Source organism: Carcharhinus amblyrhynchos, chromosome 25 (assembly GCF_965287045.1).
Source record: "Carcharhinus amblyrhynchos chromosome 25, sCarAmb.v2.hapA, whole genome shotgun sequence".
Classification (NCBI taxonomy): domain Eukaryota; kingdom Metazoa; phylum Chordata; class Chondrichthyes; order Carcharhiniformes; family Carcharhinidae; genus Carcharhinus; species Carcharhinus amblyrhynchos.
In genome coordinates, this window is record NC_137348.1 from 28,783,971 (window position 1) to 28,811,498 (window position 27,528).

The following is a 27,528-nucleotide window of genomic DNA, read 5'->3' on the forward strand; positions in this document are numbered from 1 at the left end:
TGGTTGTGATGTTGGCTTTTGTTTCACTTCATACAGAGGCTCAAACATTATTCATCCTTCATTGGTACGCTGCGATAGAATAGTTTAAAAAAATGCAGAAAACGTGGTAAACGTGTAAAAGGACAGAGAGCAGAGCAAGCTGTACCCTCACTTCATGTTGGTGCACCCCTTGTTTTAAAGGGGTTCTGAAGATTGGAGTAGAGGAAGCACTCCTCCTTCCTGTGTCCTGTCCATATATCCCAGCTGAAGGAACCCTTACTGGAAGCTGGCTAGAAGGTGATGGGAGCAGGGGCCTTAAAAACAAGAGGCTCAGTCTTTGGGCACCACTGAGATACTCAAGTGGAGTCCCAAGACAGGCCTGGCTGTTATGGCATAGTAGTGGAATCAGGAGTGGGTGGGAGCCAGATTATGTCCGGGCGCAGTGGCTGGGAGGATCGCAATGGGGTTTCACACTGGCACTGAACGCGCCAGACACCTCACCCGCGATCCTCTGATCCTGCTCCGTCCCAATGCCATCTCCGCCAGGCGTGGCCAGATAATCGTAACCAGTGTGTCCAGTTCTGGGCACCACACTTGACAAAGGGTGTCAGGGCTTTGGAAAGGGTGCAGAGAAGATTTATTTGAGTAGTACTAGCGATGACGAACTTTGGCCGTGTGGAGTGAATCAAGAAGCTGGAATTGTTTTGTTTAGAGCAAAGTGAGGGGATTTGGTAAAGAGTACACAGGAAAATCTGTTTCCGCATGTAGAAAGGGTGATAACCAAAGGCCAAAGATATAAGTTGGCTCACAAAATAACCAGAAGGGATTTTTCTTTGCAGTGAGTTATGATCCAGAACTTGCCGTCTAGTGGAAGCAAATTCAATAGAACTTTTGAAAGGAAATTGGGGGGGAAAAGAAACTTGAAAAGGAAAACATTTCCAAATTCTAAAGTTTGAAGCTTAGTCTCATATGTTAACACTGTAGTGAAGTTATTGTGAAAATCCCCTAGCTGCCACACTCTAGTGCCTGTTTGGATACACTGAGGGAGAATTCAGCATGGCCAATGCACCTAACCAGCACATCTTTCTGCATGGGTTTCTTCCGGGTGCTCCGGTTTTCTCCCACAGTATGAAAGACGTGCTGGTTAGGTGCATTGACCCGAACAGGCTCCCAGGGGATTTCAGAGTAACTTCATTGCAGTGTTAATGTAAGCCTTACCTGTGACTCACAAATAAATGTTGAACTTCTCTTTCGGTCTGTGGGAGGAAAGTGGAGCACCTGAAGAAAACCCATGCAGACACGAGGAGACTGTGCAGACTCCACACAGTGACCCAGGCTGGGAATTGAACTCAGGTCCCTGGTGCTGTGAGGTAACAGTGCTAACCAGTATGCCATCTTGCTGCCCCAGGACTGTGAGGTAAGGGCAGGAGAATAGGACTAATTGGACTCCATTTTCAAATAGCTAGCATAGGCAGGATGGGTTGAATAGCCTCCACTGTGATGTATAATTCTTTTGGATATACTGTAGCAGGCAAAAAATGCCTTGTGAAGCTTTCACATCATTGTTAATGAGATTACTGTCTAGTGGGAAAGGATAATATAGATTAATCATTGCAATCAAATGTTTTTCACAATTGCTTTGTAGTTTTTAGTTTGTATTTAAAGTTTGTGCCATGAGAACAAACTAAATAAACCCTATTGATGTCCGTTAATTGCTCCAGTAAGGCAAACTGTCATAAATTCACAAACAGTACCGTTTATCAATTATTTGCCTTCTCTTCAAAGTGACATAGAATTATCTGGCACACATATATTTAATATAATTATAATGGTGCCTTCTAGATTTGATAGAGCTGGAAAGGAGATAGGTTAAGTGGGACACATACTAATATAATCTGACAGAAATAAGGGCAGCACAATGGCACAGTGGTTAGCACTGCTGCCTCATAGCGGCAGGGACCCGGGTTCAATTCCGGCCTTGGATAACTCTCTGTGTGGAGACTGCACTATCTCCTTGTGTCTGCGTGGGTTTCCTCCGGGTGCTCCGGTTTCCTCCCACAGTCCAAAGATATGAGGGTTAGGCGAATTGGCCATGCTAAATTCATAGAATCCCTACAGTGTGGAAGGAGGCCATTTGGCCCATTGAGTCTACACCGACCACAATCCCACCTAGGCCGTATTCCTGTAACCCCACACGTTTACTCTGCTAATTCCCTGACACTAGGGTCAATTTAGCATGGTCAATTAACCTAACCCGCACATCTTTGGACTCCTCAGTGTCCCAAGCTGTGTCGGTTAGATGGATTAGTCACGTGGTTATGGGGATAAGATGGGGGAGAGGGCTTAGGAAATATACTCTGACAGAGTATCGATGCAGACCCGATGGGCTGAATGGCTTGCTTCTGCACTGTAGAGATTCTATCACTTTTATAATCGACATAATTATATTTTATTGCAGGCACACAGTGGCAAACACTTGTAGGCTTAACCCAAAAATGTGGAAATCTTAATTCCAGGCATAACACATGTTCAAATCTGCTAACTTTTATTTAAACAGTTGCGGCATAATAATGCTGAGGGCTGCAGACAAGCTGGTTTTGCAAACCAAATGCCATCCTCTCCAACAATAAGGGGAAGGATAATGGGGGAGTCTCAGCTGTGAGGCCTTATAATAAGAAAAACCAATAATAAAATACTTTCATTTATATAGAAGGCTTCACACCCTCAGGGAATTGCAAAGCATTTCTAGGCCAATAAATTAATATAAATGCAGTCGCTGCTGTTTTTTGTTGGACAAGCGCAGCAGTCAATTTCCAAACAGCCATACCTCATGAACAAAATTGAGATAAATGACCAGTTAATCATGTCTGCCTTTGGTGGCATCTGACGGATTAATGTTGGCCAGGACTGCTGTACTCATCTTGCGATAGTGCAGTGGGTTCATTAATATTCTCTTGAAGAAATAGATAAGACCTTTGTGTAAGGTCTCATAAGAGAGCCAATACCTTTGTAAGAATACATAATCAGGCTTGGCTGAAGCCCGGAAATCCACTACTTTTGTTGAAACAGCTGCATCCCATTAATGTCACAATGTTAATTACACAAGGTTAAGTGGTTTCAAGAACTTATGGCTTCTATTATTGGTAAGGTTCTGGATGATTGACCATTTATTGCCCTGTAGTGAAATTACTTGTTAAACAGTGGAAAATAATGATTTTCTTTTATGTATTCTACTGTCACAATAAGAGTCTATACAGTTTATTTATTAGTGTCACAAATAGGCATACATTAATATTGTAATGAAGTTATTGTGAAAAATCTCCTAGTCACCATTACTTTGGCACCTGTTTACGTACATTGAGAGAGAATTTAGCATAGCCAATGCACCTAACCAGCACATCTTTCGGACTGTGGGAGGAAATAGGAACATCCGGAGGAAACCCACACAGACACAGGGAGAACATGCAGTCCCTGCACAGACAGTGAATCAAACTCGGGTCCCTGGTGCTGTGAGGCAGCATTGCTAACTGCTGTAACACCCAGTGTCTAGTCAATGGCTTTAGAACTGGCACAGTTTAGCATAGGGGGCATGAGGGTCTGTGGGGATGGTGGAATGCCAAAGCTTGGCTTGGAGGCATGAGGGGCTATGGGGGTGGGTGGAGTGGCATAGCATGGCATTGGGCTTATGAGGGGGCTGTTGGGTTGGGTGTGTGGATAGCTTGGCTTGGTGGTTTGAAGACCATAGTGTTAGGTTGGGGCATAAGGTGGCATGAATCAAACATGTTTGGATGGCGAGGGAGTGTGAGGGGCGAGGGCTGGAGGACCTCTGTTCTTTTATTTTAACCAGGAAATGTCCCACAGTGCAGAGGCAAGCCTTTTAAACAGCCTACCTCCACACCTGGCTGCCTTTGACCTCTTTTCCTGGCTGGCTGATCCAACTACAGCCCCAATCCAAACAAAGATCCCACATTATGGGAACCTGCTCTCAATGCAGCCAGGCCAAGCTGGGAATTTCCCCAAATCCTGCTACCTGGCTCCTGCCAACGTGCCCTTGGTGTGACTGTCACACCTGATGAGATTAAAGCAGACCTGGCTCTTCTTGCACAGTAGTATGACCTTAGCCTGGGCTGGAATATGTAGACAAAAATATTTGCTCAGCAAGGCCACATTTTTGGATACAGCGTGTACCCAGTTTATAACCTCTGCAGTCTTTGTGTTAATGTGGTCGCGTGCTTATTGATGTTAGAGTAAGTGCTTCTCCCATTCTCAAGACATTGGTGTTTGACTGTTCTACTCTTCCATTTCAACACTTTCCACTGTTTATACAGTGAATAGAAACAGAGTTAAGATCTCCTTCTCTCATTTATTCTCCATTTTAAAATACTAAAAGAAAGATTTTTTTTAAAAAAAATCATAAAAGAATATGCTAATCTCGACTCATTTATTTCCTAGTTGCTTTCCCAATTCACCTCCATTGACTTTGAATAGTTTGGCATTTTGGCTGTCTCATTGGGATAGTTTGTCATACATGTGAAGTCAGAAACTCTTTGTGGTGCTCTGGCCTAGTACTGCGTGCTGAGATGAGAATATACCCAAAGTATTGCCTCTCCTTTGTAGGAACTTTACTATCCAGGCTTTTGGATGCGCACTGTGATCTGTCGTGCCATATTCTCAGATGTTTCTGCGCGCCGTTAGGTTGAGGGGTAGACTTTAATTGACCCTTAGGTTTAGAGGGATTGGCTGGGTAAATATGTGTGGTGACAGGGATAGGGCCCAGTGGGATCGTGGTCAGTGCAGGCTCGATGGGCTGAATGGCCTCCTTCTGCACTGTAGGGATTCTATGATTCATTCAGGGGTATTGACATTTCTATTGAGCACTGAACTTAAGATAGTTACAGTTTAAACCGTATATTGTGGTTTTCCATCAACTTTGTCTCTTATTTGTAACTGACTGAAAGGCTTGGAGTTTCTTCTGCATTTGCACCCAAATTAGCAAGCGATAGTCTCCTGTCACATTTATAGTCATCCATTCAAACCTCCAATCCGAACTAATCTCTGCCCCAGTATCGGCAACTTTTCCTGGCCTCGATATTAAAACTCTCGTCCCTACTTTGAAAATCCTTCAAGGCCTTGTTCCTCCATACTTCTCTAATCTCCTCCAACAGTGCAACTCTTTGAGGTATCATGTGCTCCTCCAATGTTCACCTGGCGGTAAGAATCCTCCAGGGGCACGCAATAATAAACAAAAAAAACAACAAAGTAAAGCTTTAATAAAGATCCTTCATTACACAGCCACTTGGGCTGTGCCCTGGTCCACAAATGTTTCCTCCCAAACCCCCATCAGCTTCCAAGTTCTACCGGGTCAGCTGACTGCCACAGCATGTTGCATCCAATTCTGGCCTCCTGTACATTCATGACTTTAATACTTTATCGGTAATGGCTTTATCTTCAGCTGGCAAGCCTCAAAAGTCTGGAATTCCCTCCCTAAACCTCTCTGCCTTTCTTTCATTGAGACTCTGTGAAATGACAGGGATAGGGCCGAGGTGGGATTGCAGTCGGTGCAGACTCAATGGGCCGAATGGTGTAGAAGGAGGCCATTTGGCTCATCATGTCTGCACTGACAACAATCCCACCCAGGCCCTATCCCTGTTACCCACATATTTACCCCACTAAACCCAATTGGCAATTTAGCAATTTACCAACCTACCCCACACATCTTTGGCGTGTGGGAGGAAATTGGAGCACCTGGAGGAAACCCGCGCAGACACAGGGAGAACGTGCAAACTCTACACAGATACTGACCCAAGCCGGGAATTGAACCCAGGTCACTGTAGCTGTGAGGCAGCAGTGCTAACCACCGTGCCACTGTGTCTTAATTAAGGTGCTCCTTAAAGCCCATCTCTCTGAGCAAGCATTTAACCACCTGCCCTGTGGCTTGGTGCCAAACTTTGCTTTATAATGTTTTTTGTGAAGCACCCTGGGATGTTTTATTATATTAAAGGTGCCAGATGAAACAAATTGTAGTTGTTTCCTAGAATCCAATGTTATTGTACATTCTGTCCTTAATCAAACGCTAAGAAATCTCAACTCATCCAATCTGGGGGCAATTGAAAGATTCAAATGTATTGTGTTAACACCAATGGAGATGAAAAGTGATTTAAAATTTGATGAAAGGCAGGGCATAAAAGAATTTAGGATTATTTTTTATTGGAATGTTCTCTTTAAACAAAAAACAGATACGACTTATTTCCCCATTTACTCTGCTGGTACTGATTATCATCATTTGTGTTTCTTCACTGAGAAGTGCTGGGTGATTCTGAGCAGTGATTGCCAATCTTGTGTGACCAAATCTAATTTTTGATTGTCAGGTTTACAGCAATATGGGGAATATCATTGCCACATAATTCTCCATCTAGCTGGTAACTAATTGTTGATTAATACTTAATCCATACACTTAGACCAGTTGAGAAGACAGGCTGTGTGAGTGCTGAATCTCTCAAAATCAGCTAGTCAATCTCATAGAATCATACGGTGCGGAAGAGGCCCTTTGGCCTACTGAGTCTGCACTGATATGTGAGAAACACCTGAATTCCACCTAATCCCATTTACCAGCACTTGGTCCACGGGCCTTGAATGTTATGATGTGCCAAATGCTCGTCCAGGGTCTGAGGGAACACCACACCACCACCACCCTTTTAGGCCGCACATTCCAGACTGTCACCACCCTCTGGGCAGAAAGGTTTTTCTTCACATCCTCCCTAAACCTCCTGCCCGTCACCTTGAACCTATGTCCCCTGGTGACTGACCCTTCCACTAAAGGGAACAGCTGCTCCCAAACCACTCTGTCCATGCCCCTCATAACCTTGTACACCTCGATCTGGTCACCCCTCAGTGTTCTCTGTCCAGCAAAAACAACCCAAGCCCACCCAACCTCTCTTCGTAAGTTAAGTGTTCCATTCCAAGCAGCATCCTGGTGAATCTCATCTGCACCTCCTCCAGTGCAATCACATCCTTCCTGTAATATGATGAACAGAACTGCACACAGTACGTTAGCTGTGGCCTCTCCAAAGTTCTATTTCATGGCTTGATTCAGATCCTTTTGCATCTTCTCAATATATTTTTTCTTTTATATTTTTATGACTGCTATACGGTATCCTTGTTAAAATCAAGTTGGCATTAAATCATTTGGAGAGAGTATTATTGGGGATGATTGTTTGAAATTTGGGGTGTAACAACAGCACCCATTTCTTTTGCAAAGAATGTTCCTTGACCCTTCTGAAGGTGCGACAGGCAAACACTTTAAAAGCTGCTGCCTGGTACAGACATGCTGCTTTCTTTCATATTCAAGTGAGCGAACAGCATGGCAGTAATGATTGAATTCATTTCATTCAAATAGTACAACTTATCTTTGTGTAATGTTGGAAGAACAAGTAGATACAAGCTCCTCCACATCAATGGGTTGGATTAGTTGGCTTAAGAAGTATAATTCTTCCAGCAGTTCTGACCTTTTTCTTCCCATTCACAAAAGTCTGACTGGCGGCGCATTATTGTGTTTCAAGCAGTCTCTCTGCTGTTCTGCACCTCAGTCAAAATCTTCTTTCGCCTTCACAGTTACAAATCATCTAACGCTTTCCAAAGCAAGGTGTGTGAGGTACTTAACTGTTAGCCGAAGCAGCTCAAGAAATTATTTAAATACAGTCTAAAGAGAAATATAATCAAAGCTAACACATTAACATCTTAACTACATATCGACTCTGCCGTTTTTCAAGAAAAGAAACTAGGTCAAGACATTATCTCATTTTTGTTCAAATCTTTTTGTCCGAACGGCTGGTCAAAAAGTCCTGAAATCAGACAATTATCTCTCCTGCTTTCTTTTCTAACATGTCGTGTTACTTGATTGCTCATTTTTGTCCCACAAAACATGAGAAGATCTATTTCTATCTTGCAGCGAATTTGCCAAAGAACGGGAAAGGGTGGAGAACAGGCGAGCCTTTCTAAAACTGAGACGACAGCAACAGATAGAGCAAGAATTCAACAGATACCTGCGCTGGATCCATATCGCAGGTAAACTTGGCGAATTGACAGTCGGGGTGCTTGCTTCACTTGAGAAAAGCTGCTGAAACCTCAAAGATCCATCATCGTTTGTATCATCCAACCGATCTACGTCCTACTGTATCCTCTGTCAGTCCTCATCGCTATCCACGTATCCACCAACCTTTGCGTCATCCGTAAATCAAACATTTTCCTCCAAATCATTCATACATATTACAAACAGCAAAGGTCCCAGCACTGATGCTTGAGGAATGCCATTTGTCATAGCCCTCCATTCAGTAAGACAATCTTCCACTGCCACCTTCTGTCTTCTATGACTGAGGTAGTTCTATATCCACCTTGCCAGCTTACCTCTGATCCCATGCGACTTCACCTTCTGCACCAATCTGTCATGAGAAACCTTGTCAAAGGCCTTACTGAAGTCCATGTACACACCATCCACTGCCCTACCCTCAGCAATCGTCTTTGTCACTTCCTCGAAAAACTCGTTCAAGTTAGTGAGTCATGACCCCCCCCACTTCACAAAACCATGTTGTCTCTCGCTAATACGTCCACTTATTTCCAAATAGGAGTAAATCCTGATTCAAAGAATCCTCTCCAATAATTTCCCTGCTAGTAACGTAAGGCTCACCAGCTGTAATTACCTGGGTTGTTCTTGCTACCCTTCTTAAACAAAGGAACATCATTGGCTATTCTCCAATCCTCTGGGACCTCCCCTGTAGCCAGTGCAGATCCAAAAATTTCTCTCAAGGTCCCAGCAATTTCCTCCCTTGCCTCTCTCAGTATTCTGGGGACTTGTCTACCTTAATGTTTCTCAAGGACCACAATACCTCCTCCTTTTTGATCTCAACATGCATCAAACTACCTACACACCCTTCCCAGACTCGTCATCCACCAAGTCCTTCTCTTTGATGAATACTAATGCAAAGTACTCATTTAATACCTCGCCCATTTCCTCTGGGTCTGTGCATAGATCCCCTCCCCTGTCCTTGAGTGGGCCAACCCTCTCCCTGGCTATGCTGTTGCTCTTAAAAAGCCTTGGGATTTTCCTTAATCCTGCTAGCCAATGAATTTTTGTGACATCTTTTAGCCCTCCTTTCTCTTTGCTTAAGATTCTTTCTACTTTCTTGTATTCCACACTTGCTTCATGTATTCCCAGCCTCCTAGCTTTGACAAATACTTCCTTTTTCTCTTTGACTAGGTTGACAATATCTTTCAATTTCCAAGATACCCAGAACGTGCCATACTTATCCTTCATCCTTAAAGGAATGTGTCAGTCTTGAATCCCTATCAATCAAACATCTGCCCCCAATCTAAATTCTTCAGTTCCTGTCTAATATGGTTGTAATCAGCCTTCTCCCAGTTTAGCACTTTAACTTGAGGACTAACTTTTCTTTATCTATCAGTACCTTAAAGCTTACTGAATTGTGGTCACTGTTCCCAAAATGTTCCCCTATTGAAACGTTAATCATCTGGCCGGGCTCATTCCCCAAAAGCAGGTCCAGTATGGCACCTTCCCTGGTTGTCCCAGTGAGTCCTCGTCAATGTTGGTGAAGTTAAAATCTCCCACCACAACAACCTTGTTATTTTACACTTTGATAAAATCTGCCTACATATCTGTTCCTCTATCTCCTGCTGGCTGACGGGTGGCCTATAGTAACATTGTGACTACACCCTTCCTATTCCTGAGCTATGTACATTTGTGATACCGTAGAATCCCTACAGTGCAGAAGGAGGTCATTTGGCCCATTGAGTCTGTACCAACCACAATCCCACCCAGGCCCTATCCCTTAACCCCATGTATTTACCCTGATAATCCCCCTGAAACTAGGGTCAGTTTAGCATGGTCAACCTAACCTGCGCATCTTTGGACTATGGGAGGAAACCGGAGCACCTGGGGAAAACCCACGCAGGCACTGGGAGAAATTGCAAAGTCCATACAGGCAATGACCTGAGGCCAGAATTGAACTTGGGATCCTGGTGCTATGAGGCAACAGGGCTAACCACTGTGCCACCATGCTGTGGCCATGGACTATTTGAAGTCTAGATTTATATTGTTGAAGTTGAGTCCCAACTTCCGTGAAACTGATGGAATTCAATGGATTCTCTGGGAACTGTGACCCACTGTGTAAACCTTGCATTAAAGTAAGAGCTTAGGAAGGTTTAAGTTTAACTCTGCCTACCTACTTGAGTGGAATGTGGCACAGTGGTTAACACTGCTGTCTCACAGCGCCAGGGACCTGGATTCGATTCTGGCCTTGGATGACTGACTATCGGTGTGGAGTTTGCACATTCTCCCCATATCTGTGTGGGTTTCCTCCGGCTGCTCCAGTTTCCTCCCACAGTCTAACGATGTGTAGGCTACATGGGTTAGCTATAGTAAAATGCCCAGGGTTACGGGGATAAGGTGGGAAGTGGCCCTAGGTAAAGTGCTTTTCGAAACATTGGGATGGTGCAGACTCGATGGGCCAAATGATCTCCTTCTGCAGTGTGGAGATTCTGTGATTCTATTCTCTGCACACTAATAATTCACATTGAGAGAAGTGCTGACTCACAAGAAGACAGAAAGGCCTTCACAAATAGCCAAATTTAAATAAACTGCAGCAGCTAATGGGCATGGATGGAAAATGTCTACTTAATTTGTTAGACAGAAAGTTATACTTTTAAATGCATCAGTTGGTTTGCATTTATACTCAGACACGTGAATCACAGCTATAGCAGACATTGAGAATCCATGCAAACACTTGTTGATTTATTCCCTTAGTTGGGTAGTTCTTTGGTTACATCGATGTTAAAAATACTGCATTTTGAGTCTTTTCTTGCATCCACTTGCAGAGGAGGTCATGTTGGCGGAAGAGGACAAGAATGCAGAAGACAAGTCTGCTTTGGATGGTAGGTGCGCATGCTGTTAATTGCTGCAGTAATGAATAAAAACTAGCTGGTTCAAAGCTATTCAGAAAATTCTAGCCGCTGGCGTATTTCAATCTCAATGCAGCCATCCTTTTCAATATAATTGTTGTATACATGCAGCGTCCTGAAGACATATATATTTTACAACTAGGCTTTCTCAGTGACAAGAGGCACATCATCACTGGGGATTTTATTCATCCGGAATGTGTTTAGTCTTGCTATGGCATGCCTCTAATAACCATGGTGCCAGATTCTTTCAGTGCGACCCTAGATAATGACCATCAGAATTGGATTCTTGCTCCCAAATTTGAAGCTCATACTACACAAAATATGGGATTCGCTACAAATGTGGGATTCACAGTTGAAGGCCAACAGTTATAATGAATAAGGTACGAGAGAGTGATATTTTTGCTTTATTCCTAAAAGAAATCGAAAGAATAAGCCATCAATTAAAAAAAACAGATGAAAGGCGCGGTGAAATTTGAATTCAATAAAAAAATCTGGGATAAAAAAGCTACTGATGACCTTGAAACCATTGTCGATTGTCGGGAAGAATCCATCTGTTTCACTAATGTTCTTTAGGGAAGGAAATCTGCCATCCTAACCTGGTCTGGCCTACATGTGACTCCAGAGCCACAAGACAGCGGTTGACTCTCAACTGCCCTCTGAACAAGGGGAACTAGGGATGGGCAATAAATGCTAGCAAGCCAGCAATGTCTATGTCCCACGAATGAATAAAAGAAGGTGTTGATGTTATCCAGCAATGTCATTCTGGATTGTAAGAGAAGGCTGTCAATCCATGTAGGATTTGATTTCTAGCAGAGTGACTGGAGCTGAGCGTGTCAGACCTGTGTTTGCAGGGTAGGTTTTTAATGCTGAAATCTATTCCCTGCTGCACAGCCCTCACTACTTGAGACCTAATTGCATGCCAGGTTCGTGAACTCTGCCTCTCGAGAGCCTGGACCTTTGTATTGATTTGAGTGCATCCTCTTCTCTATTACACTTCAATACAGGAAACATACAGGTGAAGAATGAATGGAGGTGTACCATTCCGGCAACCTGTGAACTCCAAAGACAGATGCTGAAAAATTTGTATGAATCATTGCTTTTTTTTTGCGTGAAAAGTCACATGTTTTGTTAAAAGTAAGCGCTGTAGGTTTTCTTGACCCAGAAGTGATATAAATAAATACTGTCTCAAGTCAGCTATTGTTATCTCAATGTGCATCGACTGAAAGATTGATCTAAACGCTAAATGGCCTTTCATTCCAGGGAATAGATAAATGGATTTCGTGGTGGATTGTGGGAGATGTTTCTTTTGCGGACAGCAATCGACTATCAGTTCTAATCCTTAATAGTGACTGGATGATCCTGGCCATGTTTTGTAGGATAAGCAGGAACTCTAGCTAGCAATGCAGAAGTATAGAGGGTAACTATGAGCAAATTTAAGGTGATTGAGTGGGGTTTGCCTCAAATAATTGCACGACTGCTAATTCGTTCTCAATTGGAAAATCTCTGAATTGGGAAGGATCTTGGGCTTATTCTGAGATTAACTATGATGTGGAGATGCCAATTTTTGATCTGAGGTGGGCACAGTAAGAAGTCTCACAACACCAGGTTAAAGTCCAACAGGTTTATTTGGAATCACAAGCTATTGGAGCACTGCTCCTTCATCAGATGAGTGGAAGTTAGTTCACAAACACGGCAAAGACACAATGACATCTCATAGGAAAGGATGTCCTGCGGCATGGTACATCGGTGAGACCACACAGACACTGCAACAACGGATGAATGGACACCGTGCAACTATCACCAGGCAGAAGTTTTCCCTTCCAGTCAGGGAACACTTCAGCAGTCAAGGAGATTCAGCCTTTGATCTTTGGATAAGCGTTCTCCAAGGTGGCCTTTGCGATACACGCCAACGCAGAATAGCTGAGCAGAAACCCTTAGCCAAGTTCCACATGCATGAAGACAGTCTCAACTGGGATCTTGGGTTCAGGTCACACGACGGATAACCCCCACCATACAGCCTGGGTTTGCAAAATCCTTCCAACTATCCTGGCTCGAGACAATTCACACTTCTTTAACCTGTGATTATCCCTCTCTCCACACACACTGTTCACATCTGTAAAGACTTGATTACCTGTAAAGATTCACATTCCAGCCATTCTTCACATTCCAACCATTCTTCACATTCCAATCTGTAATTAGCTTACACATGTGTCTTTGCCTATATAGGCCATGTTTGTGAACTAATCTCCATTCACCTGAGGAAGGAGCAGTGTTCCAAAAGTGTGTGATTCAAAATAAACCTGTTGGATTTTAAACTGGTGTTGTAAGACTGCTTACTGAGTTTAACTGGCCACCCTTTTTTCTGTGCAATGAATGCACGTCTTGTCAGACTGAGACTGCACTCGGAGGATTGACGTTGCAGTAACGCTTTGTTGTTTACACAGTTTTAAAGAGAGCAACAACGAAAAAGAGTAAGAATGATCTGATCAATGCTGAGGAGGGAGAAGATCATTTCACAGACATTTCCTCAGTGGGTGAGTACCATCCCTTAAAGATCCTTCTCATTCAAATGTAGTTTGTAGGACATGATATCCGCGGGAGGGGAAAGGTGGTGGGAGGGGAGAGGTAGCGGGGTTTTGGGGTAGGAGTGTTGAGTGCGAGATGGCCTTATTTTTAAAGACATTTTGCTGCCAGAGTCACAGGAAGACTTTTATAAGTACCTTTGTAGTTTTGGCATGTCCTGTTTAAGGCATGAGATAAAAGTGTCCATGTTGGCAATATTCTATTGCTATTAGTCAAGCAGTCCATTAGTGAGGGAGGGGCAGGGCAGTGGAGAAGGTGATGGAGACCTCGTGCTCTCTGTTCCTGAGGCACTTGAAAAGACCCTAGAATATGATTAATTACTGACCTGCGTGTGGGTTTATTGACTGAATTGCAAAGAGCAAGCTGTGTTGGACTAATCTTTCGTTTTGTCTTTATATAGCTCTGAAGTGCTGTCTCTTGTTATCGTCTTTGTCTACCTGTTTTCCTCATTCTATAACATTGTCATCCCTCTGTCTGTTTTCTTCGGCATGTTTCTCACTCTGTGTAAGGTTGATTTGAGTTTGTACGTTGCTTTCTTCCCTATTCCTGGATTTCCCTTTGCCCATCTCACACTTTGCCCCAAACATCACATTTTATGTTTTTCCTCTATCTTCTGAATTTTGCTTTTGCTGTTTCCTTCCTTCTCATTCTTTCCTCCTTTCTGTTCATGTTCAACATTTTCTTCTAAGCAGCCTTCCTAAATCTTCTGTTAAAGTTCACACTTCTTGTTTGATTTGGGACAGCTGGCTCCTTGGTTGATCTCAGGTTATGGGACATGAGGATCATATGACGTTGGGTTGAACTTAACAGAAAGTATGTAGTTCTCAGAGAGGAGATGGGCAGGCCTGGGTTGGGTGGGACAAACTAGCTAAGCAGGTTAGGATGTGGCCCTGTAGGCGATAGTAGCCTTCAATTTCTTTGAGAAAAAGAATTGACAGTTTCCATTGAACTTGCTCTAAAATTAAATACCATGCCCTGACAATATATTAAAATGTACAGACTGAGTTTCTCTATGTATTGTTAAATGCAAAAAATGAAGACAAATTAGACCAGTTTTATTTAGAAGTTAATGTAATCCAGCCCTCTCCTCCTTATCTGTCCTAACACGCTCTGCTATGTGGCTGGTGTTGTACAAAATGAAATCCAAGCCTTTATTTATATTATTGGCCAGAATGGGTGTTGCAGATTAAATCTTTACCGCTGCTATTCCTAAACCAGTCCTTTGCATTACTTAAATGTTTGTTGTGGGGATTATTATTATCAGGGACATTGGCTCTGCAAGGAAAATTGAGAGTTGTTTGTGTACATCTATCTGTATAGCGTACACTTCACACATCAAACGTAATGCAATCTATCCCTGGGAAACAAAAGTGAAAGAAAGCCAGTGATTCCCCTGCTGCTTTCTGTGGGCCTCAGAGAATGGCGTCTAATTAACTTGGAGATCTCACTTACGACAATTAGATTTTGAGGCTTTTAAGTGACAGGGCTTTACTTGGTCAACAGAACAGCACATTGCACGATGCTTCAGGTTTCTAAAATCTGTGTATCCTCCAACTTACAATTCACTAGGTTGATGTGGAAGGCTCATTTCTTCAATTAAGATATGGGAGCACAGTGGAAACTCCAAGGAATTTCGTCCTCTGCTGTGGGACATGTTCATGTAGAATCGCCATGTTTATTATTTTGATAAGAATTGTTAACCAATCTATTTAAGTAGGTCAGTTCTGTGAGAATGGCACACAAAGGGATTCCACAAGTATGTGTGAACTGCTGCACTCAGAGGGAGTGGCAGAGAACCACCAAGGCAATGCTGGGCGGGTTTCAGTTTCATACCTAAAGACCGGGACATTAAGACACTGCCAGATGTCTGGTGGCTATGACCACAATCTATTTTCCAGCTTTGGAAATGATCCCACTGGTAACCCACAGTGTCATCCACACCATCCAATACATCACAGTGCAATATCTCTATATACAGCAAGGCAAAAAACTACTGATGAGCAAGTGATGAAAGTCCATATGTCACTGAAATAGACAGGCAGCAGGATAGTCTAGAGTCTACTCTAGAGTTACTCATTGTCGGACATGGGTTTGAGTTCCAGGCTATCTCAATCAGGTGAATATTTTTGATATTTAGCCTATGGTACTCAATAGAATGCTGTCCCTCTGCCTTAGGCCTGAATTTGCATCTTTCTTGATTAAGTCCTATCTCCCCTCATTCCCTCTCTGAGCTCATTTTGGCTATATGACCCATCCTCTGTTCCCTTGATCCTCTGCCCAATAAACTGGTGTCCACGCAACTTCCCCTCCTGACCCCCATATTGCTGTTGTCCCTTTTGAGCGTTGAATCTGCCAACATCACCTCTCCACCTTAAAAAAAACTTGACCCCCTGACCTTGCTAACTATTTGCTCATCCCCAATCTCCCTTTTCTCTCCATATACCTCTTTTAAACATGTTGTCATCTCCCAACTCCAATCCTCCATTCCCATTTTTCCCACTGTTCCATGGGCACAATTGTCCCGATTGCATTCAGTGTAGGAATGCTTCCCACTGGTGTGAGCCAAGTTTGTCTGTGGGATTCACCCACCTGATTGCTGCAAACTTGCGCATCGTAGGAAACACAATGGCCAGCCTGGCTTTTTAAAGGGCTCTCCAAACTCAGCTTTCAGTGACTGGACCCCTTTCCCAGTGACCACCCCACTAACTAGGGAAGCATTCCCAACCCCTGAGCACAGAGTGGGACTTTTGCCCCCTCCAGCACAGGAGAAGAAGTCAGCCCCCCCTCTCCAGGTCCCACCCCTTGGCAATGCCAACCTTGCACTGCCCCAAGACACTTGCTACTGACTCCCTGGCAGTGACACCCCGATCTTGCACGTTGGACTCCGAATGGAGGGTCAAGGAAGTAAGTTCTCTGCTGAGGCTCCTCTACAGCTCCAGGCTGCAGAGGGACATTCCCTCAAAGCTCCAAAGGCTGGTGCGGGGGGAAGTTGGGGGGATAGGGCTCCGGCTGCAGGAATGGTTAACATTGGGACTCTCTCCTGGGATGGGGGTCTTGTGGCTGGACTGTCTGTCCCTACTAACCCTGGGAAACCTGAAGATCACTCTTGGCAAAGGTGATCTCAGGCAACTGTCAGCTCAAAGTCTTCATTCATGTTGATGCGTGGTGAAAACTTTAAAGTGACCTGCTCAATTTAATCTCCATGCTCCCTGAACACCTGAAAGGCTTCCAAATTACAGGAGCACTCCATGGGATTCCCCTTTTCTCTCTAAGAAGCTGCCAGCGTGAGAAGGCTCCTTTGATGTCCTCTGACTCACAGAAGTTAGTTTTGACTAGGTGTGGATATCGGGGGAGGGGGGGTTGCCGCTGCGGGGGATGGCTTCCCTTCTCCACAGTTTCTCACTCAATCTCATACTTTTAACACTGCAGGTCTCTGAGCTCAAAATCTTAAAAAACCTTTGAGGTCCCTTTAAATCAATTTTCTGCTCTGCCGTACTCTACCCCCTGTGAACCAGAGGGCATCCAAAACTCTGCTCTACATGTCCAACTCTAAGCAGGTGGAGCAATGTCCATTAGGCAGTGTCAGTCTGGAACCCTGGTACTGCCATCCTGGCACACTGGCAATGCCAACGTGGTGGGGACTTCACGGGGGTGGGGCTAGGTGAGGTGGAACCTGACCGGGGAGGTGTGGCGGGGGGGAGGTGGTGGTGGATAGGAGGGCAAGGAAGTGTGGAAATCTTCACTGGGGCTGGGGCAAGTGGTGGGGCCGGTGATCAAAGGCCAAGGCTGGCCAGCAAAGGTTTGGCCAGCCATCAGCAGGCTGGCAATCGGTGGGGGAGGTTGCAGTGAGGGCATGTCAACTGATCTGTGATGTCCAATGCCCCCCTGAACACTGCTACTGGTGTCTTCAGTGAGTTTAGGCTCCCCATCCCCATCTCTTCCCCCTCCCACTACCCCCCACCTCCCTTCCCCCAAATTGGCATGAATTGCCTGAAGGCCTCTGTATTGTACAGAGTGCCATAAATTATCAAAAGTCAGCTTTCCCAAAACAATAGGTGAGAAAGCCTCCCATTTTCCCCCATGTTAGGCACTTGGGTTCACTTTGGGAAAATTGGGCCCATTGACTTTAAAATCCTCGTCCTTGTTTTCAAACCCCTCCATAGCCTTGCCGCTCCCAGTCTCTGAAATATCCCCCAGGCCCACAACCCTTTGTGATATGGTGGTGATTGTCCTGTTCAGGGTAACCCAGCAGAGTAAGGGTCACATGGCTTGGGGGATTAATGGAGACGCAGCCCGAGGGGATGGAGTCCTTTTAGACAGGAGATATGTAGGGAGCTACGAACCATGAAGCTGCTCTTTTCTTATTAATAAATCCATTTTGTATTCACGAATGAAGTCTATAAAAGTGCATCATTATACGTATCTACGCTCTTCTAATTTTGACTGGTGGAGCATCCCCAGTTTTAATCGTTGTACCACTGCTAGCCGAACCTTGAGATGTCAAGCTCCTCACTAAACTTCCCTGCTTCTCGACTTCCCCTTCCTCCTTTATGACATTCTTTGAAGGTACTTTTGGTTAGCTCCTCTAATATTTCCGTATGTGATTTGGTGACCACGCTTTTTACAAATGAAAAGTTTGTGAGCAACTGACAAAGAAGCATGAGAACATATCTAAGATGGAGAGAGAAGGATGTCATTCTCAAAATGAAGGTACTTTTAGAATATCGTGAGCAATTCTGGGCCCCGCATCTAAGGAGTGATGCATTGGCTTTGGAGAGAGCCTAGAGGAGGTTCACAAGAATGATCCCAGGAATGAAAAGATGGATGCATGAGGAGCGTTCCTAAGTTAATTTGAGTTTATTCACTTGTTTGGTGTCTTAAAAGAGCTGCGGTCTCTGGGTCTGTCCTCAAGGGAGTTTAGAAGGATGAGGGGAGTTCTTATTGAAACTTACAGAATAATGAAAACCCTGGATCGAGTAGACATGGCAGATGTCTCCATTAGTCGGAAAGATTAGGATCTAAGGGCACGGCCTCAGAGTAAAGGGACAACACTTCAGAACTAAGATGAGGAGGAACTTCTTGAGTCAGAGGGTGGTGAATCTATGCAATTTGTTGCCACACAAGACTGTGGAGGCCGGGTCATTGAGTGTATTTAAGACAGAGATAGATAGGTTCTTGATTGATAAGGGGATCAAAAGTTACAGGAAAATAGGGTTGAGAAACATATTAGTCATGATTGAATGTTGGAGCAGACTCGATGGGCCAAATGGCCTAATTCTGCTCTTAGATCCTTATGGTACATTTTTGAATGTGGACATCAACTCAATGTGTTCTCAGTCATTACTTCCGAGAATGAACAAATTTACATTTATAGAACGCCAATCATAATTTCAGGCTGTTCCAATTTGCTTCACGGATAGAGAAGGATTTGTAATGTAGGCAAACCAGATGCAGACACCAAAGTCCCACAAAGAGCAATGAAAAAAAAGGCAAGACAATCTCTTTGTTTAGTGATGTGGGACAGAGAAAAATGTTGGCCTGCAAACCATGAGCATTCCTCTGTTCCTCTTCAATTAGTGCCGTGAGATACTTCACGTCCATCTTACAGGGTAAAAGATGTCACTTGTAATAGTGGAGCACTCCTTCAGCATTGCACTGAACTGTCAAGAAACCTGATTATATGTTCAAATCTCAGAAGTGAAACTTGAAGCTAGCACCTTCTTAAGTGTGACTGCTGATCCAAGGCTGACAATTTTGGGATTATCTTGCTTTCCAGTTTAAATGTAAGGATGTATTTTCAAATTATATTAATTTATAAGTCATAAGTAGGTAATGCAGGCAAGCATCTTGTTATAAAAGCCTGTGCTGCCCAGCAATCTAATTTAGTTTGCCTACAGGGAGACAAGCTCAGTCCCAGCCATAAACCGGCTTTTTAATACTAAAAAGCTTTCAGTCAACGGTAAACAATTCTTCTCAGAAAGCTTAAGTGTTTCTGCGAGCCTAGTAATTTCCTGATGCTGGAGTAATTTCAGAAAGGTAATTTCCCCTCGATCTGATAATCCTTTTCACTAGACTGTAACTACTCAAAAAAATAAAATTACCGTATGTTTGGTTTGAATGCCGACGTCAGTTAGTAGATGTCTAGCCTTTGTGATTGCCCCCAGATGCAACTTGCAGAGGATACAGAATAGGCAGTCATGGATATCTATCTTATTGTCAGATGAGCTGCCCCACAATGGTCTTGTGAATGGTTGCATTGTTGGGGTGGTACTCATCCACATAACCTGCTGAAGTGCCAGTTGATCGTCATGATGTGTCGAGTGATGAGGGGAGTTCTCATTGAAACTTACAGAATAATGGAAGCCCTGGATAGAGTAGACGTGGCAGATGTCTCCATTTGAACATAGAGCATAGAACACTACAGCACAAACAGGCCCTTCAGCCCACAAGTTGCGCCGATCACATCTATACCTACCAAGCCATAGAACTATCTGTAACTCCCAATGCCATTAGATCCCATATACTCATCCAGAAGTCTTTTAAAAGACCCCAGCGAGTTTGCCTCATTGGAGAGATTAGGATCTGAGGGCACAGCCTCAGGGTAAAGGGATGACTCTTTAGAACTGAGATGAGGGGCAATTTCTTCAGCCAGAGGGTGGTGAATCGATACAATTCATGGCCACAGAAGGCAGTGGAGGCCAGGTCATTGAGTGTATTTAAGACAGAGATAGATAGGTTCTTGATTGATAGGGGGACCAAAAGTTACAGGAGAATGGGGTTGAGAAACGTATTAGTCATGATTGAATGTTGGAGCAGACTGGATAGACCGAATGGCCTAATTCTGCCTCTATATCTTATTCGAATATGGACATCATCCCCAATGTGCTTATAAGTCGTTACTTCCAAGAAAGTACAAATTTACATTTATAGAATGCCAATCATAACTTCAATGAGAGTGACAGTTGGGATTGGCGCAGTAGGCTTTGGACAGGGAGGCAATGGCCTAGTGATATTATCGCTAGACTATCAATCCAGAAACTCAGCCAATGTTCAGGGGACCAGGGTTCAAATCCTGCTATGGCTGATGGTGGAATTTGAATTCAATAACATATATCTGGAATCTGGAATCAGGAATCTACTGATGACCATGAAACCATTGTCGATTGTCAGATAAATCCATTTGGTCCTTTAGGGAAGGAAATCTACCATCCTTATCTGGTCTTACCTACATTGTGACTCCAGAGCATTGTGGTTGACTCTCAACTGCCCTCTGAACAAGGGCAACTAGGGATGGGCAATAAATGCTGGTCAGCCAGCGATGCCCATGCCCCACAAATGAATAAAGCAAGAATTCCTGGACTACTGCTTGGGATATGTTTGGGCATTGGAGGACAGAATTTTGAATATAGAGGCTTATATTTCATTTCTAATATTAAAGATCAATCTTAAGAAGCCATTCAGTAAGATGCAATGTTAAATGTTATTATACAAGGTAAGAGGTCACGGTATTAGGAGTGATATATCAGCATGGACAGTGGATTTGGCAAACTAACAGGAAACAGTGTTAGGATAAATTGGAACAAGTGAAGTGCCATGGAGGTCAGTGCTGAGGCCTTTACTTACAATCTGTATTAATGACATGGATGAAGGAACAGAGGGTATTGTAGGCAGATTTGGTGATGGTGCAAATAAATGAAGTTTTATGATTCCCCACCAAACCCTTGGTGTTTTATAAGGTCCCGGATGATACCCCCAAATTTGGTTACAGAGTTTGGGAACAATAACTTTTTTTGCTGTTGAAGGAGACAACATTTATAATCCCAATTATTTACCAAGAGAACCAAGCCACAAGATTCTACAGTTTTAAACAGACAAAGGAACTCGTGTTATACCAGAATCAACAAAGCAATCAATGCTCTCTATTTTGTATTCTAACGTTGAGAATAAAAATGAGGTAAATGTAAATTAGCAGGCAGACTGGTTGAATGCACAGCAAACTGCACATTAAACAGCAGACACAAACAAGGCAGATCCCTGGAATTGTCTTAGCAATCCGCCCAGACACCAATGAGCCACAGACATTCTGTCTTCTGCCTGAGAAATTTCAGCCTGTCTCTTTTAAAGAGCTAATCTGATTGCTAGCAGCCCTAGACTACTTGTGGGCGGCACGGTGGCACAGTGGTTAGCACAGTGCCAGGGACCCAGGTTACGGAGTTGAGGAGGAACTTCTTCACTCAAAGGGTGGTGAATCTCTGGAATTCTCTGCCCGTTGAAGTGGTGGAGGCTGCCTCGCTAAATATTTTTAAGACGCGGGTTGATGGGTTTTTGATAGGAGAGGGGATTAAGGGTTATGGGGAGAGGGCGGGAAAGTGGAACTGAGCAGCGACAGATCAGCCATGATCTTATTGAATGGCGGGGCAGGCTCGAAGGGCTGGATGGCCTGCTCCTGCTCCTATTTCTTATGTTCTTATGTTCTTATGTTCAATTCCAGTTACGGATGCCTGTCTGTGTGGAGTTTGCATGTTCTCCCCGTGTCTGTGTGTGTTTCCTCCCACACTCCAAAGTTGTGCAGGTTTGGTTGATTGGTCTTGTTAAATTGCCCCTTAGTGTCAGGGGGATTAGGAGGGTAAATACATGGGGTTACGGGATAGGGCCTGGGGGGGATTGTTGTCTGTGCAGGCTCGATGGGCTGAATAGCCGCCTCCTGCACTGTTGATTCTATGATCTACCCCAAGTTACTGGGTACAATCTTACCCAAGAGAAATATTTTTCCAGATTTCTTTCAAATCTGCTCCCAGTCCAACTTTCTTGATCTCTTTTTCAGCTGAGCTGAATTGGTAATGAATCAGTGATCCCTGGATCTGCATCATTGGAATTCAATGATACAACCTACACTAACTAATAAAATAACTGCACAGAATAAATCACCCAATCATTGCATTGGTACATTGACATGCCAAGGCTGCTATGGCAAGCCTGCATGGAAACAAGTATTTTACCTGGTAGACACAAGTGAACCAGCAATAACAGGGTTACTGACTGTGTTCATCATTGTGACCATACACAAGATCACCAACATACCAAGCAGAAGAGACCAGGAATAATCACATTGAATCTGATAAATGACTGATGGCAGATTTACCCGGATAGATTCAACGCACAAAGAAACTTCAGAGTTACTGCTGTACTGTAGCTCAGAGAAGATGCAATTCTGTTGAGCGACCCACCAAGAAAGAGTGGTGTGCACGTTCAGGAGAAGCTTAAGATGGGTTGGATGGCATAAAATGAACAGGATGTTTGGAAGGGGAACTGTGTGTTGAACAGGGATCAACAATGATATTGAGAAGGTATTGAGGATATGTGAAGTATTCCAGGGTTACCAACAACGTCAAAACAAAGAAGCTGTCCATCCATTCCATTGTACACATGGGCTTAAAATGACAACAGACTTATTCACTGTTCACGGAAAAGACTTTTCCCTAGTCGCTGATCACTTTCCAAGTTTCTAACCTTTAGCGAATTGAAGGGTATTTTAAGTGTGTCCAAAGTGGACAAGGAATGGCATTTTGCAGCCTCGCTCAAGTGAGAGCAGAAATTCCCGCTCGAGGTCAACGGACATTTCTGTTGTTCGCCCCTTACCCGCTCCGATTCTGTGGTGGACAGGGCATTATAATTCCGGTGAATGAGTACAATATTCAGTTTATTCAGTATGTGTTAACTGACTATATTGGACATTAGATCACAGTATACTGGCAGATCTTTTAGGGACACACGCTAGATAAGCCATAAATGGTGTGGCAGCCTTGCCACGTAATGCTAAATCCGACAACCTTACCAGAGGAATGATCCACATCATTAAGGCAGAAATCACAAAGTGTGGAGAGACAAAACAAGATCTCCAAGATTGTCGTGTTACAGTTGAGAGCAATGATTTTAGATACAACCTTATCATCATCAGCAGAAATCATGTCCGGAAGGCAGGTTAGGACAGCCTTGCCAAGCCGTCACCTGTCCCAGTCCTCAGAGATATGGAACTTCTTGAAAAACAAGGGAGAATGAAGACAGCAAAGGAGCAACATGCAGGCGTGCAAATCCCTGGTCTGGGTATCGGACAGATATTTTGGGTCCTACCTGAGAACCTGGTCACCTGCAGGAGTATCCAAAGTGTTGAGGGAACCTACATCCTCTGAGACTGAATGGAGTGACATTAAGGAGAAACAACAGCCAACTAAGGGAATTGTACAACACCCCTATTGCATCGAAAACACATCCAAAGATGATCTCGAAGAATATGCAAGACCAGCATTTATTTATGGGTTGTGGGCGCCGCTGGCTAGGCCAGCATTTATTGCCCATCCCTCGCTAATACAAAGGATGCCAACCCACCAACATGTCAAGAACACCTCAGTGTTCTAGATCTCAGGAAGGTCATACCTTCATGAGATCCAGGAGGATTAGTAAGCCACCCATATTTAAACTCTTAAACAGCAACACATCTTCAATGGAAATAGCTTTCTCAGAGACGTTCTGTTGTGTGTATAATTTTACCCTTAGTATATTTAATGTCATCTTGGAGAGCAAAGGGGATATTTCAGGAATGTGTGAAGGGCAGGTAATCAGGATGTTGGACAGTATGTTACCAGCTGCTAGTAGTGTGTGATGTGTAAGTAGGAATTACATTTGTGCTGTGTTGTCCTGGTGAGTATTGGTTGCTAAATCCATAAAGTAGTCCCGGCTGCTGAACCATCTGCTAACTGTATCTTCCTCATATTGGTGTAAATGGATGGGAAGCCCTTTATTCTGCAACTATCCTCTGGTTCCAGATTTCCTCCAGAAGGGGAAAAATTTCAGTTTCTCCCGGTCAAAGCCCCTCAGAATCTTTATACGTTTAAATAAGATTACCTCTCATTCTTCTAAACTCCAATTTAGCATTGCTACCCCTCATCACCAGGGACCTGGTTTCGGTTCCCGGCTTGGGTCACTGTCTGTGTGGACTTTGCACATTCTCCCCATGTCTACGTGGGTTTCCTCTGGATGTTTCAGTTTCCTCCCACAGTCCAAAGATGTGCGGGTTAGGTGGATTGGCCATGCTAAATTGTCCATTCGTATCAGAGGGATTAGCAGGTTAAATATGTGGGTTACGGGGATAGGCCCTGAATGGGATCGTTGGCAGTGCAGGCTTGATGGGCTGAATGACCACCGTCTGCACTGTAGGAATTCTATTCTGTGATTCTAGAGTGCTGCAGTACAGAGAGTCCGAGGTGTCCTTGTACATGAATCATAAAATGTTAGCATGTAGTTACATCAAATAATTAGGAATGCAAAATGAAGTCTTGGTCTTTATCGCATGGGGGATAGAGTGTTAAAGTAGGGAAGTCTTGCTACAGCTATGTAGAGCATTGATGAGACCTCACTGACCTACCTAAGGAGATATGTACTTGCATTGGAGGCAGTTTAGAGAAGATTCATTGAGTTGATCCCTGGAATGAAAGAGTTGCCACAGGAAGAAATAACTTCAGCCTGCTCCATTCAGCAGGATGGAGTTATACTCACTGGAGTTTAGAAGAATGAGAGGTAATCTTATTTAAACGTATAAAGATTCTGGGGGGCTTTGACAGGGAGAGACTGAAATGTTTCACCTTCTGGAGGAAATCTGGAACTAGAGGACAGTTTCAGATTAAAAGGCTTCCCATCCATTTACACTCAGATGAGGAAGAACTCCTCTGAACGTCATTAGTCTTTGGAATCCTCTTTCCCATAGAGCAGTGGGAGCTGGATCATTGGACATATTCAAGGCTGATTGGACAGATATGTGATCTACAAGGATTATGGGGGATAGGCAGGAAAGTAGACTTGTGACCACAATCACAACAGCCATGATCCTATTGAGTGGCGGAGCAGGCTTGAGAAGTCGAACATCCCAATAATGCTCCTATTTCTTACATTCTTAAATGCTGTTCAATGGAAGAATGTGCCAAGGATTTTGGCACATATGTAATGTTAAATCTGAACTGTTTCCATTGCTATTCTGCTAAGCCTACTGTATAAAACCGCGCACACACGCAATGACTCCTGTCTCTATTCAGAGAAGATCACCTGGTATGGAAGATGACAATGACATTCCTCCAGTGTCCATTTTAGCGTTCTGTGGTCAGTGACCTCTCAGGCAGTTGTTTGTCTGCTAACCTTCCTGTCCAATTTCTTCCGTCTGTGCAATCGGGAGAAGATGAACAGTAAATCCTGCCCTGTTTTGACTGTAATAACTACTGTGTTAATCTGAATTTGGCTGTCTGGATGATTTTATGCAAATTTGGGAATACTGTCAAAACAGTACAAAAAATAACAGAGATCCTCATGAAAAGGAAAAAGACAACAAGCAAAGGCTAACAAGGCAGGTTGTAAGAGTTTCAGAAATGGAGTTAGGAGAGATATCAAAACCAGAGCAAAAATTTCTACAATCGCATTCAGAAAAAGAGGGTACTGGGGAACAAACTGGGATCCTGGCACAGTGGTTAGCACTGCTGCTTCACAATGACAGGGACCCGGGTTCAATTCGTGGCTCAGGTCACTGTCTGCATGGAGTCTGCATGTTCTCCCCATGTCTGCATGGGTTTCCTCCAGTTTCCTCTCTCAGAATGAAAGACAGGCCCATCAGGTGCATTGACCATGTGGTGACTAGGGGATTTTTACAGTAACTTAATTGCAGTATTAATGTAAGCCTACTTGTGACACTAATGAATAAACTTAAAAAAACTTGAAAACTGATGTTGCTGATTAAAATAAGGAAATAGCAGACATGCTGAATAACTACTTTCCATCAGTATTTTACAGTCAAGGAAGAAGCCAGCATGCTAGACACATCCCAAAAGAAATTATTCTTGGAATTATGTGAGCAGGATAATAGAGATGAAAATAAAATTGATACTAAAGAATAGCAAATCTCCAGGAGCAAATCCCAGGCTTTAGAAAAGAACAAGGAAGGACATCTTAAATGCCCTAGCTGTAATCTTCCAAAGTTCTCACAACTCAGAGGTCGCTCCTCTAGATTGGAAAATTGTGTTTGCCACTCCACTACTCAAGAAAGATAAGAGAAGGATGCAGGGAATTGTAGACCGGACAACCAAACATCTGTTGTCAGGAAATTGCTGATGAAATTAAGGATCAGAAAATTTTCGGCTGCTCAGAACGGGATACCGTGGATTTATAAAGGGTGCATCATGCTTCACAAATCATGTGGAAGAGGTGACTGAGCATCAGGGGGGGTGTTATATTACTAGGCTTCCAGAAGACATTTGATAAAGTCCCTGATAAAAGACGGTGAGCTTAAGTTGGAAGTCACAGAATTTAAGGGAAATTATTCACTTGGTAAGGAAATTGGTTGAATGGCAGGGGACAAAGTGTAAAGTTTAAAATTTATTTATTAGTGTCACAAGTAGGCTTCTATTAACACTGCAATGAAGTTATTGTGAAAATCCTGTAGTAGCCACACTCTGGGTATGCCTGAGGGAGAATTTAGCATGGCCAATACACCTAACCAACATGTCTTTCGGACTGTGGGAGGAAACCAGAGCACTCGGAGGAAACCCACGCAGACACAGGGAGAACGTGCAGACTCCACACGCACGCATTGACCATAGGCAGGAATCAAACCCGGGACCCTGGCGCTGTGAGGCAGAAGTGTTAAACACCGTGCCTACCCAAATGTAAGGATATTGGGCAGATATGCCAAGTGGCAGGAAGTGACTAGTGGTGTTCCACAAGGATCTGTGTTGTTATTCACTGTATTCATTAATGATTAGATGATGGGATGCATATTCGAGTTTGGTGATGAAATTACGATGGCATTGTGAGCAGTGTAAATGGAAGTGTAAAATTGCTACGAGATATCATTAAATCACTGAATGATGGCAAATGAATTGTAATGAAAGCAAGTGTGTGGTCATGCATTATTATGCTGCTGCTGTTATGGCACTGTCAAGATATTTTAGACTTTGT

The 27,528-nt window shown here is 43.6% G+C and overlaps 1 protein-coding gene across 1 annotated transcript in view; it reads left to right on the plus strand.

The window, feature by feature from the left end:
- The window catches only part of cacna1ba (calcium channel, voltage-dependent, N type, alpha 1B subunit, a), a 621,447-nt gene that overhangs the window by 396,503 nt on the left and 197,416 nt on the right, over positions 1–27,528 (plus strand). Inside the window, exons 8-10 of the mRNA XM_080212160.1 lie at positions 7,928–8,043; positions 10,867–10,923; positions 13,395–13,484. Of these exons, the coding sequence (XP_080068286.1) occupies positions 7,928–8,043; positions 10,867–10,923; positions 13,395–13,484 (263 nt within the window). The remainder of the gene's footprint in view (positions 1–7,927; positions 8,044–10,866; positions 10,924–13,394; positions 13,485–27,528) is intronic.